At 45.5% G+C, this 20,318-nt stretch overlaps 1 protein-coding gene and 1 long non-coding RNA gene across 2 annotated transcripts in view; one reads left to right on the forward strand and one right to left on the reverse strand.

The window, feature by feature from the left end:
- The window catches only part of LOC146829844 (nicotinamide N-methyltransferase-like), a 45,567-nt gene extending 37,270 nt beyond the window's left edge, over positions 1 to 8,297 (reverse strand). Inside the window, exon 1 of the mRNA XM_085608514.1 lies at positions 8,131 to 8,297. Coding sequence (XP_085464640.1) covers positions 8,131 to 8,278 — 148 coding nt within the window. The 5' untranslated portion in view covers positions 8,279 to 8,297. The remainder of the gene's footprint in view (positions 1 to 8,130) is intronic.
- LOC146829843 (uncharacterized) overlaps positions 1 to 20,318 on the forward strand; it is a 270,714-nt gene that overhangs the window by 43,634 nt on the left and 206,762 nt on the right. The window lies entirely within an intron of this gene.

Raw genomic sequence — 20,318 nt, forward strand, 5'->3', positions numbered from 1 at the left:
TCCCTTAACCAAGTAGCCAATATAATAATCATGTGATAATAGAAGGTCTCTCAGGCTTGAATAGGGGACCCCATACCTCAAAAATCAGCTCAGTGAAATCACATCACAGGAGCATCAGGAGCCGTCTCGCAGGAAGGCACGTCTTCGGTCTGAACAATAAACATGATGTCTGTGATATGAAAAGCACCAACTTTCAGGTAATTGCAGCTGCGCGTGTGTCATGGCTAAATAGTGGGTCGAACAACCTAGAGTGGAAAACATGCATCGTGTAAAATTCCAGACTGTGTGTCACAGCATGTACAGACCAAGGTCGCTGCGCAGAGCTTGGGATGGGAACAACAGAATGCACTCGTCTGAAGGAAGTCTCGAGTCAGCAGTTTATTCAAGAAAGAACATGTAAACGCAGTGTCGTGTGCAAAGACAAAAAGATGGCTACATAATATTCAACGTGGTTATGCTAACTGAACAATGTATGTACGTATTCAGGGAGAACTCACTACACGCCCCCTTGAGCGAAGCAACATGTAATAGGCAAGAAAAGAGAGAACGCAGAGTTCAGTTTCGTCAGAGCAGAACAAGGCGTAACCAATGCAGCGCCAAAGTCCTAAAGTCCAATTCATTGCAGCATAAAATTCCAAAAAACACAATGCAAGTATAGTAAAAAACTCAAGCCGACCATCAGGAAGAGAAAAACGAGAAATAAGAGAAATAAATGTTGCGCCAGGGTGCTGTCCAGTAGCACAGGCGCAATGGACGACAATCCAGTTAATCCATGAATGTATAGGCAGCATATGTGGCCACGGCTTCCAACAAAAAATCGTTTGCAGGGCCACTAAAAGTCTCAGCCATCCAATTAAGTAAAGAAAAGGAACATACGTGTTCTCCAACCAACGGAGCCTCTAGCACAATCAGAGGGCACCCGGAATGTTCCTCCAAATAGCTCATGGACAAGAAGTCGTAGGCTGCCGCTGAGATGTCCCAATTACCCAGGATACCATGCGCCGCACCACACGCCATGATCCGGACACCAGAACAGGACAACTCGTGAGACACTAAGGGCCTCATCAGTCGATCGAAATCCGGCACCGGAGACACCATGTTGGTCAAGCACAAATCCAGAGGCCATTCAAAGGGACAATCCAGGCAGTGTAATACAGGTTGTACGCAGGTGAAGTAGGAATACCTGAAGGATAATCCATAAGCCAGGCTCACAGTCGCCAATGGCAAAGTACCATAGAAGTCAAGCATCCTATCACGAAGAAGATGCAGACGGGATAGGTGCTCGTGTGGCACAGAAGGAGCAGCCATTCCGGAGTACGAAAAGGTAAAGCAGCACACCTGCCACTAGCGCCAGAAGCAGCGGAACACCTCCAAAGATGCTCGAGAAAAGTGAATGAACAAATGCCGGAATTACACCAAAAATAGTTAGGAAAGAGGTCACGGGGCCCTGAGCCCACATGTTAAAAAAAATGAGCCAGGCTGGTCGTGGACGAGGCATTGATAATAGTTTGGATCAAAGAGCTGAAATGCAGGGGGAGGTCAGTGTTCAGAGGCGCCTGTACCTCAGTGCGCGTATTAGCAACGTGAAGGACAAATGTTTCACGAGAGGAAGTCAAAGGCACCTCTTTGTGGGACAATGGCGCTCTATTCTGCTCAACTTGTTGAACTCTGCTTTCAAGGTTGGAATCGAAGGCCAGATGGAAACATCCCGCCGCACATGCGGGGGTGGAAAAAGAACAGTATTGCAGCAGACAACTTTATGCGAGACAGTTATGTACGGGATTCCCACTCACATCCCGCAGCAAGCTTCATTAATCAAAATTAAATAAATACCGTTTGCAAGCAGAGTGAAAGAAGGTGTAATCACAGGCACTGGGATTCCTCGTAGGACGCACGCCAAAATCGGGGCTTGTACATTGCATGCGCCGTGTACTTGCATGTGCCTATTGTCTCATGTATGAATCCTAGAAGTGAGAGTGCTAAAGCTATTATCTATGACGGCAAAAGCCTTCTCCATGTTTGCTTGGTCAATAGCTCTCAATCTGGAAGCCGCCTCACTGTGCGACAACTTGCAGACTTCGTTGTAAGTAGCATACGCCCACCTTTGGGTTCTGCCACCCACAGGACCATTCCCAAAATCATTCAATTCGGTATGCACATTGATGGAGTGGGTGGACTTCCTGATCCTGTAGATGTGCTCTGTGTCAGCTGGTGGACAGATTGGGATGTGTGTACCATCAATGCAGCCAATGAAATGGGGGAACTGTGCCATGTGAGAAATGTCTGTTTTTGTTTACTGCAGTGCAGCCTGTGTGTTGTGGAAGCTGATGTAGTGGTGCATTCTCTGCATCATGGCATCCAGGAAATTCCTGAGGGAACGGGACGGGCAACTCTGGGATACACCACCCACTGCAGCTGTCACCACCTGATAACTGCCGGATGCCAACAGATGTGGGCTGCAGAGCACCTGCACATGTGGGGGTATGGCGTGCGCCCTTCTTATTGGCTGGTCCAGGAGTGGGTGCAGGTCCCTGATTGAGTCCATGATGGTTTCGGGGTGTGGCCTGTACCTCTCATGTATCACTGCATCAGTCAGCTGGACTAGTGTGATGCGCTGTCTGTACATGCGTTCCTCCCGTCGCCAAACCCTCAGTCCTGCTGCCTGTAGATGTAGGCGCCTTGCAATGACGTACACAGCGGGCATGTTGTCCACGCTGTTGCATTTTGGGATTGCTTATCTGCACTGTTGATGGTTACCACCTGCTTTCAATCCGTGTTAATTACCGACTCTAATTTACCGATTTTCTTGGATTTCTTAATTACCGAGTGCTCCTACATGTCATTTTCATTTTTACCACTTCATATTTACCACTTCATATTTATCAGTAGGCAGCCTGTTGTCCTGTAACTCCTGCACCTATTTCCATGGAGCTGTGAATGTGTGCAGCCGTGGTTATACAGTTTAGTTTAACATGGGGTGGTGCTTTCTCCGGGCTATCCTTGGGTGTTGAGAGGCAAATTCTCTTTTCGACTCCTGGGTCTTTCTCCGTCATACTAGTTGTTAAGTCAATGTCCGCCAACAGGCTGTCCGAGGGACTCCCAGAAGATATATCAATAACTGCACTATTTATTAAGTATGGTTGCGCCTGGTTGTGCATACTCTTTATTGTGGGAGACGGAGTTATGAGAGATATTATACTGTAGCTGCTGGGCCTTCATTGGGTTCTTTTTTCTTAATTGAGTCTGAGGTGTCCAAGTTGTCCAGATGGGCTGGCTGAGTAATTTGAGGGGATTTAAAAAAAAAATCCATTATTGAGGTTTTCTTCATTTCTGAAGGGCTTCCGCTACTGGTATAGCTGGCCCTTTTAATATCCATGCGTGCCTTTACGATAGATGTGTATGTGAGTTTTATTGGGATTACGCAATCTCCTTCTTTGATGGATTTAGCGGCTGCCAGGTTCTCCAAGGGTGGTTGGTTTGTCTGGTTGAGGCTTAGTTTGGGCACTAACCCTGGGCGGCCAACTACGCTACGCTCGCGTAGTTTGCATCGTTTGTGCTACTTCGCGCTACACGAATTGCACATAGCACAGTGCAAAAACATGTAGCGTAGCATAGTTGGCATTTTTTCCTCTCTTGTGGTCCTCAACGTCAAGTTGGCGACCGCGAGCGAGCAAAAAGACATCCCGGTGAGACTTTTTCCTCGTTTGCGATCAGCAACATCAAGTTGGCGATCGCGAGCTTGGAAAATAAACCTCCTGGCAAGATTCTCAATGCGGGGAGGTCAGGTTTCTATTGCGAGTGGTCGTGTATGTTCACGACCGCTCACGATGAGAAAATACCAGTCCACGTTGAGAAAGCTGCCGCTCGAGTAAAAATGTACTTGAGCGGCAGACAAAACAACAGCTCGCATTGTACGAGATGCCGTTTTCAATGATTACACAGTGCGGACAAGCATCCGGCACTGTGCAATCATCCCGAACAGCGCACTACACAGTTCGCGTAGCGCTACTCGTATCTCGCATAGTGCGATGTGCTCTTCGCGTAGCTACGCGCAGCGCTACACTGCAAACTACGCCCAGGGTTATTGGATACACCACTGAGGGAGAAGGATGTACATGATCCGTCTAAAGTTGTCATCAGCGCTTCCACTACGTTAAGTGTTTTTTGGTTTTGAGTTGCGTGTCTTAGAGTGTAAGCTCACCATTGGTGGAATGCTCTGTGAGAGGACTTCCATCCTTGGAGAAAAAGAAGTGCCCTCCTTGATGCCTTGTAGATTGGGCCCTTGGCTACTCTGTGGAGATAGTGATTTCTCCAAACTAGCTGGGCCTCAGGCGAGGGCATTAGGGCTGCTGATTTGGCCTGATTTGACCCTGTTTAATCACATGCTGTGTGGCTGTGCTCCCCTCAGGGTGTCCAAATGTCCTTCAATAATTTCCCAGACGGCTATTTCCAGAGAAGGCTGAAGGGTCAGAGTGGAGGGCCAATCCTGATTGTGACCTAATTGTAGCAGTGTGTCTACTAATACTCCATTGCCCCTCTCTGCTCCTCCTCAGGACAGTCTGTGGGGGCTAGTTGTTGGAGGAAGAAGGAGGGTTGTCAATGCGACAAGGTAGCAAGTCAACAAAACGGGGTGAGTCAAGGCAATGCCCAAGGGGGTGGCCCAGGCAAGTGACCAACCCAGTGCGGTCAAAGAAATGGTCAAAGAGAAGAAAGATGGAGAGCTGAAGGCTCGCCGGCTGTCTAGACACAGCTCAGTCCAGACCCAGCCTGGTTCCAACAGTTCCACTGAGGGGGGCGGACAGGCAGTCAGACAGAACCGAGGCTCCAGCAAGTGGACCTTCAGCAAGTGGACCTTCAGCAAGTGGACCTTCCAGCAGTTGCCCAGTTGCCCAGCGTTGCCACCTTACCTCGTCATGTTGGGCTGCTGTAATCCTCTGTGGCTGCCGGCGTCAGTGGAGGGTCGTGGACAAATGACAAGTGAGGTTTGCGGGGGAGCAGGGAGTCTGTCTTGTGCTCTACCCGCTCAGGCTGCCATCAAGACTCCACAGTTGTGGCACAGTTGTGGTGAAGTTGCGGCTCACTAAACCGGGAAACCGGGCAGCTCCTGCGGGGACACTGACTTCATCTGGCAGGTGATTGATTCTCCAAACTACCACTCAGGGGGGGCAACCTACAACTGCTTCTCAATTAATGCAAATGCAGATGGATTGCATGATGTAACACAGCGGAAAAAGGGCTTAACACTCTTGATGAATGGAAAACGGTTATTACAGCTACATGAGTACTCCTTGCCACTATGCTCCTACCGCCGCTGCTTGCGACTTGTTTTGCCAATTTGTAATTTTTTGTAATTTTTTGTAGTTTTTTTGTAATACATTTTTTGTAATAAATTATCCTCTATGCCTGATGTATTCCTTGTGGACCACCCATCCCCCTTGTTTCGAGTTACCCTATCCTGCCCCCCACCACCTTCCTTGTCTCTCATCCTTACCCATTTGCTACTGTCTTACAGCTTTGTTATGATTTAACAATTTGTTTTCAGTTTTGTTCTCCTCTTAATTAAGTCGAGTTTACTCTAGATTGACATTCCGGTTGTATGTTTCAATTTATATACACTGTTGTATTCGTTCCGATTTTATGTTCAATTGCCTCCCATTGGTTGACCTCTTATCCCTCTTCCTCCCGCCCCTTATTTTTTAGATTTTATCTTTGCAGATGTGATATCCAATTGTACTGCACTTTGATCATTGTTACCATTGACCCTGTATTAAGGCTTGCATACATGACTTTACCGCTTGTGAAGTAACTCATTGGTTACAAATGCCCATTGAGCATTTCATGTACACATAATCATGTACAATTCTGGAAGTCGCTATCCCAATCCTCCCCATTTTCTCTGTACCTTCTTCTCTTTCTACACTCCCTACTCCGTTTTGCTCGGAATCCTCCTTCTGTCCCCTTCCATTACTCTCCCTCCCTGCTCTAGTTGTTTCCCCTCGTGACCGGCTGGTCACGTGCTCCACTTCCGAACTCCTTTTCTGACTCCCGGCGTCTCGGATGCGGCTGCATCGGACGTTGTACTATCCGCCAGCTTCACAGAGGTTTCGTTCCTCATTTTAGGATTGATTGATTCTCCTTTACCGCTCTGGATTGTTTTACCACGCTCCACATGGGACGCATCTAAAAGAAAGTCCAGCTCACACCCTGTCCCTTTGCCACGGACCTCATCGACCATCACTATTGTGGTCCTATGATTAATTCTGTTTCACTGCTCGTTCCCTTTCAGACTCTTCCCTTGCGCCCAGTACCTGTTCCCCTTGGACCCGCTCCTCCCCTCCAATCACACGCTTTGGCCGTCCTGCCATTACACGTCCTCCTCCCCTTGTAATTTCATATTGGGTAATTATTGGACCTTTGCATTCTGTAATTATTGGACCTGTGTCTTCTGTTTCGATCATTATAGGCACTTCCTTCTCTCATACTCTCCTCCCCCCTTTTTTCTGCCTACAGAACCAATTTGAATCACACAGCGTCTTATACCAATATATCTACAACCTTACACGCCTCTGTTTTCTACCAGGTATTTTTACCCTGCTCCCCATCCTTTATTTCCGCTTTTCTTGTCCCCTGGGCCAATTTTCTCTGACCTCCCCCTTTCTCTCCCCTTCGTTTCTTTAGAAGCACTACCCCCTAATTAATGACCTATGTCCTGATGATGACCTGAAATTATCCAGGTTGAAACGCCGTCGGCTACACAGCCTAGAACTCAGGCAATTTTGTGGTCAACTAAACCATCTAAATAATTTTGTACATAATTGTATATATCTGCATTGCTTGTTGACCACTGTATTTCTTTCCCATTGTGCCGTTCATGCTGTTTCTTGCACCTTTGTGTCACAGCGCCGTTCACAATTCACCAGCACGTTCAGTGCCCACCTTGTGTGTTATGGTCATTGTACAAATATTTGTACTGTAGTGCTTCTCAACTACTTACAGAATTGTATAAACACTTTAATCTCTCAACCCTTAGCTCACGCTGTGGTCTCCCTTCCTTTTCCCCGCTCCTTTGTGATTTATCTCACCCTGCAAATTATTTTAACATAAGTCTGTGATGTGTTTTGTTTTAACATAAGGCTGTGTTATGTTTTATTTTAGCATAAGGCTGGGCTGTGTTTTATTTCAACATAAGCTTGTGTTTTATTTTAACATAAGGCTGTGTCGTCCATTATTTATTATAAGGCTGTACTGTTTTTCATTATCACAAAAGACTGTGTTGTGTTTAATTTTAACATAAGGCTGTGTTGTGTTTTATTTTAGGATAAGGTTGTTTTTGTGTTGCATTTTTCATTTTAACACAAGGTGTGTTGTGTTTTATTTTACCCAATGTTTGTGTTGTATTTTAACATAAGACTGTGTTGTTCTTTATTTAATATAAGTCTGTGTTGTTCTTCATTTTACACAAGGTGTGTTGTGTTTTATTTTAACATAAGGCTGTGCTGTCTTTTCTTTTAACCTAAGGCTGTGTTTTCATTTATTTTAAAATAAGGCTGTGTTTTATTTTAATTCGAGGTTGTGCTGTGTTTTATTTTAATGTAAGGTTGTGTTGTGTGTTATTTCAGCACAAGGTGTGTTGTGTTTTATTTTAACATAATGCTGTGTTGTGCTTTATTTTAACATATGGTTTGTTGAGTTTTATTTTAACATAGGCTATGGCAATAGATGATTCATTATACCACACACAATGCATTGCTTAGGTGCAGATTCAGCCTTTCAATATTTCCACTAATAGCACAAAGAAGAAACATTGATCACACCCAAACTTTCTATTTCCTCTTCCTGATTCTGATTCTAGTCCCAAATCTCAACAACTGTCCTTTCTTTGATTCTGAAAGATCACTGTAATCAATACATTGATTATACATATCTTCTAGCAATCAGAATTGAGAAAGGAATTAAGATTCCTGAATCACAGAGATTTCCCCCAGTCTTGGACAGGATTCAATGAATAACATGTTTTCACAACAGAAATGTTTCTCCAAACCTTCTGACTGTATTTCCTGATCAGCCAGACTTTATTTAGCCCCCGCATGAATCAAAGAGGAGGGTGTAATGAATCAAAGAGCCACTTACCCGAGGAGAAGGCTTTATTCAAAAGATCAAATATCCTATAAATAGAATCTTCCTGAAAGTCTGACTCCTGTCGGAAGAAGCACTCCATCAGTGCCTTTGGATCAAGGTATTGATCATGGAGCGCCTTCAGTTCAGAAAAAGACGCCATTCTGAATGATGGAAAGATACAAACTACTTCTGGGACCTGTGCACCTAGATTTATACTAAATAATTTAAATTGCAGATTATCGGAGGGCAGACATAAATCAGCATTAATATTCATGTGCCACTAAATTCACAGAGAATTAATCCCTTACTTGTTGACAGTTAGCAGCTGTGAATTGCTCATTCTGTTTGCCAAACATTATTATTTGCCTCATGACACAGACAGAGCAAGACAAACAGAAAGGTCCCATCACCTTAGCAGGAGCAGAAAAAGCAGTGATGTTTGATGGTCCCACTGCTATATTAACGTGTGGCCCCTTCTGTTTTCCTAAAATGAGTTCCTTACTTTCCATTACCCAGAGGGACCAGAGGAAATGGAGCAGTCAAAGGACGGAAAAGGCCCAACTCACCATATACTAAAATAAAGCTGAGCTTGTCTTTAAGCGTGGACCTCCTTCCACAGTGGGATGCCACTACACTTCTCTTTTTTCATGTTCAGGAAATTCTCATGATGTTTTTGACAACTAGTCCAGTGCCTACATTCTTCTACGGTTCACATGTATCTACAAGAAGAGTGCATCTGCTCTGTCTTATAGGTCTGTATCTTTCTGTCCAAGGGACATATCTCCAAGTCTTGGAGGCACATTTGTCCATGTTGTCTAATTTATTATAAGGGCACCTATTTTGACCTGGATTTATTTTGTGTACACTGTGAGGTCAGTAATCTTCACTCTCACAAGGTAGCAAAGATAAGCAGTCCAAGGCCTACTCAACAGAGGTGGTGTGGGATAGCAATCACCGTTCACAGCTACACAATATTAACACTCAATAAATGATTGTCCAGTCTGTGCTTCATCTTTTGGAACAGGGAAAGTGCATTTATTACAAACACACCACCCAATACTATGCATAAATTTACAAGTACACACAAGCTGATGGTAACACTTCTTGATGGCATTGCATGACTATTCTCACCCCTCCTTAATGGAGTTCTCTAGCACCAGAACATAACTGGGAATAAGATTGTGGTTCAGTCATCAGAACTGTCAACATGAATAATGCAATCCAGTGACATGTACAATCACAATACCGGGCAATCATAATGAGTTACCTATAAGGTGCTTGCAGCATACACTTTGATAACTTTCTTATACTTGTTTTTAAATCTTTATTTTGAAAATCAGGACAGAATCGAAATTCAAATGGAAAACTTGAAGCCTTTTTGCTACCACTACCTTACTTTTAGCCCCCTTAGTTTCAAACACCCCTATAATGAAGCCAATATTCCTATAGCTTATTTGGTTGTGCCAAGTCTTTGAGTATAAAGTTCCTCATGTTTCTTGACTCAATTCATGTTATCATACCAAAGCTCAAACTATGGCATATCCACTGATTTCCATCTCTGCAAGATCAACAATTTGGCTATTAGTAATCCTATATAAAATAAATTGTTGTCATAATGTTAACGAGCCTTCAGTGGGAAGGATCACAAATAGAGTCCCTTGTAAGTTGGGTTTGAATAATATTTGTAATTTGGAACTTAACCCATCTTTAACCTTTCTCCTGAAAGTAATTAATTTTGGACAGAGAAATATTGTGTGGAACCAATCCCCATAGATGTGACTTTATGGCAGTAAGCCAACCCAAATGGGTACATTAAGCTGATGCGATGCAAGGTCAATATAGGGCCCATTTAAGAAAAGAATGCCATACATTTGAAATTGGCCTCACGAATCGCTTTATGAGCCTTTAGAGTATACAGCTGCCAGCCTGGATCCATCATTCCTTCATGAACGTACATATATTGCAGTTCATACTAGCAGCCGACGCTGACAAGCTTCCTTCCAAAATGTGCTCTACTGATATAATCTTTGGTGGTATCAGCTGTCTGGGCATATTTCTGGAAATGTTCATAAATTTGAAGGAAGGAGAATATAAGTTCGCACATAACGAAAATTATCCAAAACCCAATACCCTGACTTTCCCTTTTTCAGAAAATCCTATTCAGAAGGGATAAGTCTACAATATTAATTTTAAAATAATAATTTATGATAAAGGTACAGACGACTGGGTCAACGGAAACCTGTAAATGTCAAAACCTCGTTACCACTATATGTGGAATTTTATACCATGAGCATGTGGGTATTTTAAGCATTTTCAACTTCAGAATAGGAGCATCAGGCAATGGTGGCCAAATCTTAGGATCTTGCCTAAGGGATGCCGCTAAAGTTTGACAATAAGAGCAAACAGTACAGATGACATTGAACACCCTTGCCTCATGCCCCAAGAGATGGAAATAACACTAGCTGAGTGTGAATTCACCATTATCTAAGCCTAGGCCTTAAAGTAAAGATTCCTCACTAGATTAACCACTTTGGGGGAGATGCTGATCCACCAAAGGATCATAAAAAGGAAATCCCTCTTCACACGGTTGAATGCCTTTTCGGAGTTTAATATAATAGTGACAGATAGAACATTGTTGTCAGAATAATAACCTATTGTTTGCATTAAAAAGGTGGTGTTAGTTGATAGAGTTCTTCCAGGCACAAAGCAGTTTTGGTCTAGATGTACTAGTTACAAAGCAGCGGGGGCCATTCTGCGTGATTATCTTCACAAATACCTTATAATCAGAATTCAAAAGACCCAAGTTCTTTGGATGGCTTTTCTTTCATTAGAAAACTAACAACCACTGCCTCTGTAAATTCTGCAGGAATTTTGCCTTTTATTTAACCCCTTCGATGCTCATGACGGAACGGTTCCGTCATGAGCATCGGTTGGGCTGTGCTCATGACGGAACCGTTCCGTCATGAGGACAGCCCCCGGGGGAAGCGCTGGCGCTCCCCCCCCTTGTGCAGCGATCTTCACCCCCTTTACGGGGGTGGCAGCGGAAGAGCTTCCGCTGCCACCCCCGAGCCCCCCCGAGCCCCCCCACGCTTTCTGATGACGTCAGCGCGCACAGCGCGCGCCGGCGTCATCAGGAAGCGTTGGACGCGCTGGAATCCATTTCTTCCAGCGCGTCCAAGGGAGCAGAGGTAGGTGTTTGTAGTCCGGTGGGGGCCGCGGCGGTGAAATCTGTAGTATTGAGGCATCGGGGGAGAGGAAAGAGTATTTCCTCTCCCCCGATGTCTCAATACAGGGCATTCCTGCTCCACGATCGCGCACAGCGTCGCGATCGTGGAGTAGGGATGCCCCACTAGACACCAGGGATTTGGTATTTCGAATTTGGGAAGCGACCCCTTAGGCAAGGGTCGCTTCCTTGGGGATAAAAATTTGGCGAAGTCTTTTCTGCCCCCCCTGGGGGCAGATCGGTCCGCTTTCTGCGCGTTTCTGCCCCCAGGGGGGGCAGAAAAGCCCACTAGACACCAGGGATGTCGTTTTTACTATGTAGGAAGCGACCCCTTAGGCAAGGGTCGCTTCCTTGGGGGCAACATTTTTAGAAGTCTTTTCTGCCCCCCCTGGGGGCAGATCGGTCCGCTTTCTGCGTGTTTCTGCCCCCAGGGGGGGCAGAAAAGCCCACTAGACACCAGGGATGTCGTTTTTACTATGTAGGAAGCGACCCCTTAGGCAAGGGTCGCTTCCTTGGGGGGCCCAATAATTTGAAGACTTTTCTGCCCCCCCTGGGGGCAGATCGGTCTTCTTTCTGCCCGTTTCTGCCCCTAGGGGGGGCAGAAAAGCCCACTAGACACCAGGGATGTCTATTTCGTTATGTAGGAAGCGACCCCTTGGGCAAGGGTCGCTTCCTAGGGTGGTAAAGTGATTAGAAGACTTTTCTGCCCCCCCTGGGGGCAGATCGGTCGTCTTTCTGCCCGTTTCTGCCCCCAGGGGGGGCAGAAAAGCCCACTAGACACCAGGGATGTCTTTTTCTTTATGTAGGAAGCGACCCCTTGGGCAAGGGTCGCTTCCTTTGCGGCCTAATTATTTAGAATACTTTTCTGCCCCCCCTGGGGGCAGATTGGTCGTCTTTCTGTCCATTTCTGCTCCTAGGGGGGGGGGCAGAAAAGCCCACTAGACACCAGGGATATAAATATTATTGTAGGAAGCGACCCCTTGGGCAAGGGTCGCTTCCTTGGGCCCCTAAATGTTTTGAAGACTTTTCTGCCCCCTCTGTGGGCAGATCGGTTTTATTTTTTTGCCGTTTCTGCTCCCATTGGGGGCAGAAAAGCCCACTAGACACCAGGGAATTAGTTCAATTAGAAATAGAAGTGACCCCTCGCTTCCAGGGTGCAATTTGTTATATGTATTTGGCTCACCTGCCCCGGGACTGAATAGCCTTTTTTTTCCTGCTGTTTTCTGCCTGACCTGGCACACAAACCGATTGACCATTTGGGTAGTGACATGGCATGTTATAATGTTTATTGTTATATTTTTTGTGATTTCCAATTGTAATGTTTTTTTTGTTTACTTTTTTGTTCTAGGTGAAGGCTTTTCTTCTGTTCACGGTGACGTTTTGGTTCTGGTGGTTTTGCTGTTTGTGTAGTTTGGTAAGAGACTGTTTTTTTGTACAATGCAAATGTGTTTGATTTCTCTGCCTGTTTTTTTTTGCAAATGGTGTAATAATAGCAGTATGTTTGGTTTTTGAGTTTCAAAAACTTTTTGCATTGGTGCACGATGTGTATTTTGTTGTCTTGTGAGTAATTTGTTTTTTTTTCTTCTTTCTAGTTTGATATCGTTGGTCTTTGCTGTGTCACTGCAGAGTTTGTTTCTGGTGAGTGCAGCTGTCTCTTTTGATTTTGGATTGTATAGTTTTTGAGTACATTGATCTTATTGATATAAGGTACACATTTCTTTACTTACTTGGTTTGCACATTGTTGGTTGTTGTTGACTTGTTTGTGCAGTCTTCTATCTTAGTAGGTATAATGGCTAGCCGCAGGATGACTGCTCAGCAGGTTGTTGGTTTGCTGTTTGAGTCTTCCTCTGATATTGGGTCAGAGACTGACTCTGCTTCTGAGGGAGAGGGGGCAGGGGACGATTCTGGCAGTGAGTTTTCTCTCCGTATGGGGTCATCGGATGATGAAGATACTCTTAGTGCGGATGAAGTGCCTGTGTTAGAGGAGGAGACTGATGTGCCGATAGTGCGGCAAGAGGCATCTGGGCTGCAGCCTGCGGCTGCAAGGCTTCCCGTTGGTGTAGTGCGGCAAGAGACATCTGGGCTGAGGCTGGGACTGCAAGGCTTCCCGTTGGTGTAGTGCGGCAAGAGGCATCTGGGCTGCAGGCTGGGGCTGCAAGCCTTTCCGTTGGTGTAGTGCGGCAAGAGACATCTGGGCTGCAGGCTGGGGCTGCAAGTCTTCCCGTTGAAACTGATGACCTCTGGGTTGCCCCTGGCATGGTGCAGCCGGAATTTCCTGAGTTTACTGGTGTTCCAGGGTCTAGAGTGAATACCGAGAACTTTTTGCCTGTAAATTTTTTTCAGTTGTTTATGGACGATGTGTTTTTGGCAGAGATTGTTGAGCAGACTAATTTGTATGCCGAACAGTTTTTGAGGGACAACAGTGCCAGTCTTAAGCCACACTCTAGAGCTACCCGGTGGACTCCCACAAATGTTGAAGAGATGAAGAAGTTCTTGGGTTTAACTTTTTTGATGGGCTTGCTAAGGAAGCCATCATTGGCTTCATATTGGTCTAGCAGTCCCTTGATGGCAACGTCTATTTTTCCGGCAGTCATGACTCGTGACAGGTATTTGCTTCTGCTTCGGATGATGCACTTTGTAGATAATGGTTTAGCGTTGCCACGAGATCACCCTGATTGTGACCGTCTTTTTAAGATTAGGCCTGTCCTTGATCACTTTGTTGATCGATTTTCTGAGATTTATGCCCCTGGTAGAGAAATTGCAGTGGATGAGTCTTTGGTGTTGTTCAAGGGCCGCTTGGTTTTTAGGCAATACATTCCTAGTAAGAGGGCACGCTATGGAATAAAGCTGTATATGCTGTGTGACAGTAGGACTGGATATGTCTCTAATTTCAGGGTGTACACCGGTAAGGAATCTAGGTTTAACCTCCCTGGTTGTCCGTCCACTTTTGGAGTGACTGAGAAAATTGTTTGGGAACTTGGTAGAGGATTTTTTAACAAAGGCCACCATTTATATGTAGATAACTTCTACACTGGTGTACGGTTGTTCAGGGAATTGGCCAAAGTGGACACTTTTGCTTGTGGCACAGTCCGCTGTAACCGTAAAGGTTTTCCGAAAGAACTTGTTTGTCAAAAGCTTGTGCGGGGACAGTGCAGTGCGTTGCGTTGCCAGGAGCTTCTTGCTGTGAAGTTTACAGACAGGAGAGATGTATACATGCTGACTTCCATCCATGATGAAAGCACTGCACCTGTGACTGTTTGGGGTCAGGTCGCTGAAGCGCGCAAACCTGTGTGCATTTTAGACTATAATAGGCACATGGGTGGTGTTGACAGAGTAGATCAGAGGTTGGAACCTTACACTGCTCTTCGTAAGGCTTACATTTGGTACAAGAAGTTGGCTATCCATCTTTTCCACTTGGCAATGTTTAATGCTTTTGTTGTGTTCCAGGATTCTTGCCCTGAGTCAAAGATGACTTTTGCTAAGTTTCAGGAGTCTGTAATAGGCAGCCTTGTTGTAGTGGAACAGGCAAGTGTTCCTAGAGTTGGACTGGTGGAGGATGTTGCTAGATTGAAAGAACGCCACTTTCCAGATCACATTCCTCCCACACCCGCAAAAGATTTTCCCAGTAGGAGATGTAGAGTCTGTTGGCGAAGAGGTTTGCGGAAGGAGAGTCGTATGTACTGCCCCGATTGTCCCTCTCATCCTGCACTGTGTCTCTCTGCTTGTTTCCGAGCGTACCACACGCGTAAAAACTTCTGGGAAGATTCATGAGTGGTAAAGTGAACTGCCTGGTCTGTATTCTTTGGAAAATATGATTCTGTTTCAAGGTTGGTGTTAGTGCAATGTATTTAGTTGCTGATTTTCTGTTAGAAGATTTGTATCTATTTGCAATTTGTTTGTGTTTTTATTTTTTTCTAAAAAAATCCAAAATGTGATGGCGGTGTGTGTAGGCTTGCGCTTGGCTGTTGGTGTGTGTGGACTGGCACTTGGTTGGTGGTGTGCGTGGAATGGTGCTTGGCTGACGGTGTGCGTGGACTGGCGGTGTGCATGGACTGGCGGTGTGCGTGGACTGGTGCGTGGCTGGTGGTGTGCGTGGAATGGTGCTTGGCTGGCGGTGTGCGTGGACTGGTGCGTGGCTGGTGGTGTGCGTGGAATGGTGCTTGGCTGGCGGTGTGCGTGGAATGGTGCTTGGCTGGTGGTGTGCGTGGAATGGTGCTTGGCTGGCGGTGTGCGTGGACTGGTACTTGGCTGGCGGTGTGTGTGGACTGGTGGTGTGTGCGGACTGGTGTTTGGCTGGTGGTGTCCGTGGACTGGAGCTTGGCTGGTGGTGTCCGTGGACTGGAGCTTGGCTGGCGGTGTAGGTGGATTGGCGATTGGCTGCCGGTGTGCCTGGACTGGCGATTGGATGGCGGTGTGCCTGGACTGGCGCTTGGCTAGCGGTGTGCGTGGACTGGCGTTTGGCTAGCGGTGTGTGTCGACTGGTGCTTGGCTGGCTGTGTGTGAGTAGTGACTTTCTGCTGGTCACTACACACACTGCTAGCTGAGTGCCACTCCACGCAATCCTTCAGCCTGTGTAGTTGCTGTGTCTGGATTGTGGGCGTGTGAAAGTGATGGGCCCTTGAATGGCGCTGTGTGCTGGTGTGAGTTTTGTTATGTGATGGGCCCGCGGCTGGCGGTGTGAATGGTTTTGTATGTCTCACACGTATGAAAGGTGTATGAATGGCCTGTAAAGGTTGGTGCCTTGTCGTGGCTTTACAGCTCACGAGCTGTGAGTCAATGGTTCAGTTTCTTGCCCTTTCAATTATTACCAGTGCATTTCATGTTTTGTGAAATCACTTGGTAATACAATTTTATCTACTGAACCATCACTCACCCTCGTGCCAAATCCAACCAGTATGTGTGTGTGCTTGCGGGTTAGATGACTGTGCAGTAATATTTGTCTTTCTGAAGCAGGGTGTACCTTGTCCCTTTTTGGTGATTTTTGTACTGTGTTGCTTTTGTACCTGGTGGTGCGAATGGTCTTGTTTGTATCACGTATGAAAGGTGTGTGAATGGCCTGTAAAGCGGTTGGTGCCTTGACGTGGCTTTACAGCTCACAAGCTGCAAGTCATTGGTTTGGTTTTTTGTGAATTTAATTATTGACAGTGCATTTCATTTTTGTGAAATCTCTTGTTAATAAAATTTAATGCACTGAACCATGACTTGCCCTCGTGCCAAATCCAACCAGTATGTGTGTGTGTTTGAGGAATAGATGGTTGTGCAGGAATCTTTGTCTTTTGTTTCTCTGCCAAGGTACACTTTCCATGTAAGAATAACCCACCAACTGTAGATATTGTCGAAAACCCTTGTGTTGCAGGGATTCTGCTGATACACAGAACTATGCGAAGAACCCCAGGACCTCAGTGAATTGTGGTGTACCAGAAACTCACCTCAGAACCCAGAACCCAGTATCCGGCTAGCATAAGTGTCCCATTCGTTATCCGAGATTTAGCTCGGCGGTCCCAATGTGTAGACAACCCAGAACAAGCGACTCAGTACATACTCAGGAATGGTGGGAATCGGAAATACCTGTTCGTATATTATTCTCACATCAGTCCACAACAATAATCAACAGAGACACGTTGTAAATAAAAGGGATTTATTTTTATAGACCACGTGTCCTAAGATGCAGTACTTTGGCTAATACAAGCAGACAAATGATTAATATCAAAACCAGCAACATAGTTACAATACCATAGAATATAAAAGGGGTGATCATATTATAATGACAGTGGATACTACCACCTTCCCTTTACTAAGAAGCTAATATTATTATTATGCTAATAGAAGGTCTCTTAGGCTTGAATAGGGGACCCCATACCTCAAAGATCAGCTTAGTGAAATCACATCACAGGAGCATCAGGAGTCTTCTCGCAGGAAGGCTCGTCTTCGGTCTGAATAATAAACATGATGTCTGTGATATTAAAAGCACTAATTTTCAGGCATTTGCAGCTGCGCGTGTGTTATGGCTAAATAGTGGGCCGATCAACCTAGAGTGAAAAACATGCATTGTGTAATAACCCAGACTGTTTGTCACACCATGTACAGACCAAGGTCGCTGCGCAGAGCTTGGGATAGTAACAACAGATCGCGCTTGTGTGAAGCAAGTCTCGAGTCAGCAGTTTGTTTTAAGAAATAACATGTAAACGCAGTGCCGTGTGCAAAAGCAAAAAGATGGCTTTCTAACATCTAACGTGGTTATGCTAACTTAACAATGCCTGTACGTATTCAGAGAGAACTCACTACACGCCCCCTTGATCGAAGCACTATTTAGTAGGCAAGAAAAGAGAGAACGCAGAGTTCAGTTTCGTCAGAGCAGAACAAGGCGTAACCAATCCAAAGGTTCAGAATGAGTTAAAGTCCGAAACGAAAAAATTGAAAAGCAAAAAGGGGAAACTGTGGTGTCCGGAAAAAAAATATAATCAATAAAAAAAAACTCAAAACAACCATCAGGGAGAGAGCAAAAAGAAAAATGTAAATGCCTCGGCAGGGTGCTGTCCAGGATCGACAGGCGCCAAGGACGATAGTGCAGTCAGTCCATGAATGTATAGGCAGCATATGTGGCAACCGCTTCCAACAAAAAATCATTCGCAGGGCCAGCGAAAGTCTCAGCCATCCAATCCATCAACGAGAAGGAACACACGTGTTCGTCAAACAGCGGAGCTTCCAGCACGACCAGAGGGCATCCGGAATGTTCCTCCAAATAGCTCATAGCCAAGAAGTTGTAGGCAGCTGTAGAGATGTCCCAATTACCCAGGATCCCATGTGCCGCTCCGCAAGCCATTATCCGGACACCAGAACAGGTCAACTCGTGAGACACTAAGGGCCTCATTAGTCGATCGAAATCCGGCACCGGAGACACCAGGCTGGTCAAGCACAAATCCAAAGGCCATTCAAAGGGACAATCCAGGCAGTGAAGCACAGGCTGCACGCAGGTGAAGTAGCAATACCGGAAAGATAATCCATATGCCAGGCTTAACGTCGCCAATGGCAGAGTTCCATAAAAGTCAAGCATCCTATCCCGAAGAAGATGCAGGCGGGACAGGTGCACGTGTGGCACAGAAGGGGCGGCCATTCCGTAGTATGAAAAGGAAAAGCAGCACACCCGCCACCAGTGCCAGAAGCAGCGGAACACCTCCAAAGATGCTCGAGAAAAGTGAATGAAAAAAGCCCGGAACCACACCAAAAATAGTTTGGAAAGAGGTCACGAGACCCGAGCCCACAAGTTTAAAAAAATGAGCCAGGCCGGTCGTGGACGAGGCATTGAAAATAGTTTGGATCAAAGAACCGAAATGCAGGGGGAGGTCAGTATTCAGAAGCGCCTGTACCTCAGTGCGCGTATTAGCAACGTGAAGGTCGAATGTTTCACGTGATGAAGTCAAAGACACCTCTTTTTGGGACAATAGGGCTCTTATTCTGCTCAACTTGTTGAACTCTGCTTTCAAGGTTGGAATCGAAGGCCAGATGGAAGCATCCAGCCGCCCATGCGGGGGTGGAAAGAGAACATTATTGCAGCAGACCACTTTCTGCGAGACAGTTACAATATACGGGATTCCCACTAACATCCCACAGCAAGCTTCACTATTCAAAATCAAATAACTACCGTTAGCAAGCAGTGTGAAAGAAGGCGTAATCACAGGCACTGGGACACCTCGTAAGATGCATGCTAAGTTCGGTGCTTGTACATTGCATGCGCCGTGTAATTGAATGTGCCTACATACCAAGGAATGGTCAGGTGACGTGGTACATTCCTCGCCCTTCAAATAAACCTCAGTCCCGTCCCTAGTACATCTATACGTAAAGGGGAGGGACCAAACCTCATGTATGAAAGCGGTGCCCAGCGGTTCATATCTACCCAAAGCATAATGTTTCATACAAGACGTAAACTTAAAAAGTGCAAACGGGAGAGTTATCAATCCGTGGATTAACCACGTAGCTGAATTGATCTCCGCTACAGAAAAAGGCAATGGTTCTAATTTTTCAATATGTAACAATGAAAATGTAGCATCCTTCATGGACATAAATCGCTGCTTGTCAGTAAGGTTAAAGGGAAGGAATAACGATGTAGTGTTAAGATAGTCCCAAGGGACTGTATAAATCTAGAAGAGAGAGTACTAATGCTATTATCTATAACGGCCAAAACCTTCTCCATGTTTGCTTGGTCAATAGCTCGCAATCTGGAAGCCGCCTCAATCTGTGACAACTTCCAGACTTCGTTGTAAATAGCATACGCCCACCTCTTGGTTCTGCCACCCACAGGACCCTTAACAAAATCATTCAAATCTATTTTGTCATGTAATTGTGATAAATGAACTTTGACAGACGCCAAAGTGGAATGTTGCAGCCAAGATTGACATAACTTGCCCACAGAGTATGTAGTGACAGTATGTGACGACTCAAACCGAGGGTCTACGCGTTCCTGAGTATACCCCGGTGTCAGCCCCAGAAAACGTCGTTGACAGATATCTGAACTGCTTTGCCAAATTAACCAACCCTCACTATTAACTTTCGAAATATTGAAAGATGTATTTGAAACTAAGGATTGCAAAGCAGCAAGGGACAGATCTGTGTGGTTATCCCAATTGGGATAAGCGCCCAGATCTGGCACAGAAGGTGACTTTAATTGTTTAGAAGTAGCCAATCCAAAACAGGTGGTTTGGAAGATGGATGAATTTAAAAATAAAATATGATTTGGTATAAGACAGGCACGATGTAAAGCCTCTGTACCCTGTACCTGCCACGGCTTGGAACCCCAAACCGACTTTAGATCAATAGTAGCCTTCCATACATCATAACCTTTGATTGACAACTCGTCCATAAAGGACTTAGAATAAAGTAGCTTCGTGTGTGTCAGTCTAACCTTTGCGGCAGACTCAGGCAGCACCTTAAAATAAAACGCTGCCGGGTTGGAAACACTGAAATCGGTAAAATATGAAT

This window comes from Triturus cristatus, chromosome 5_2 (genome assembly GCF_964204655.1).
Source record: "Triturus cristatus chromosome 5_2, aTriCri1.1, whole genome shotgun sequence".
NCBI classification, from domain to species: Eukaryota; Metazoa; Chordata; class Amphibia; order Caudata; family Salamandridae; genus Triturus; species Triturus cristatus.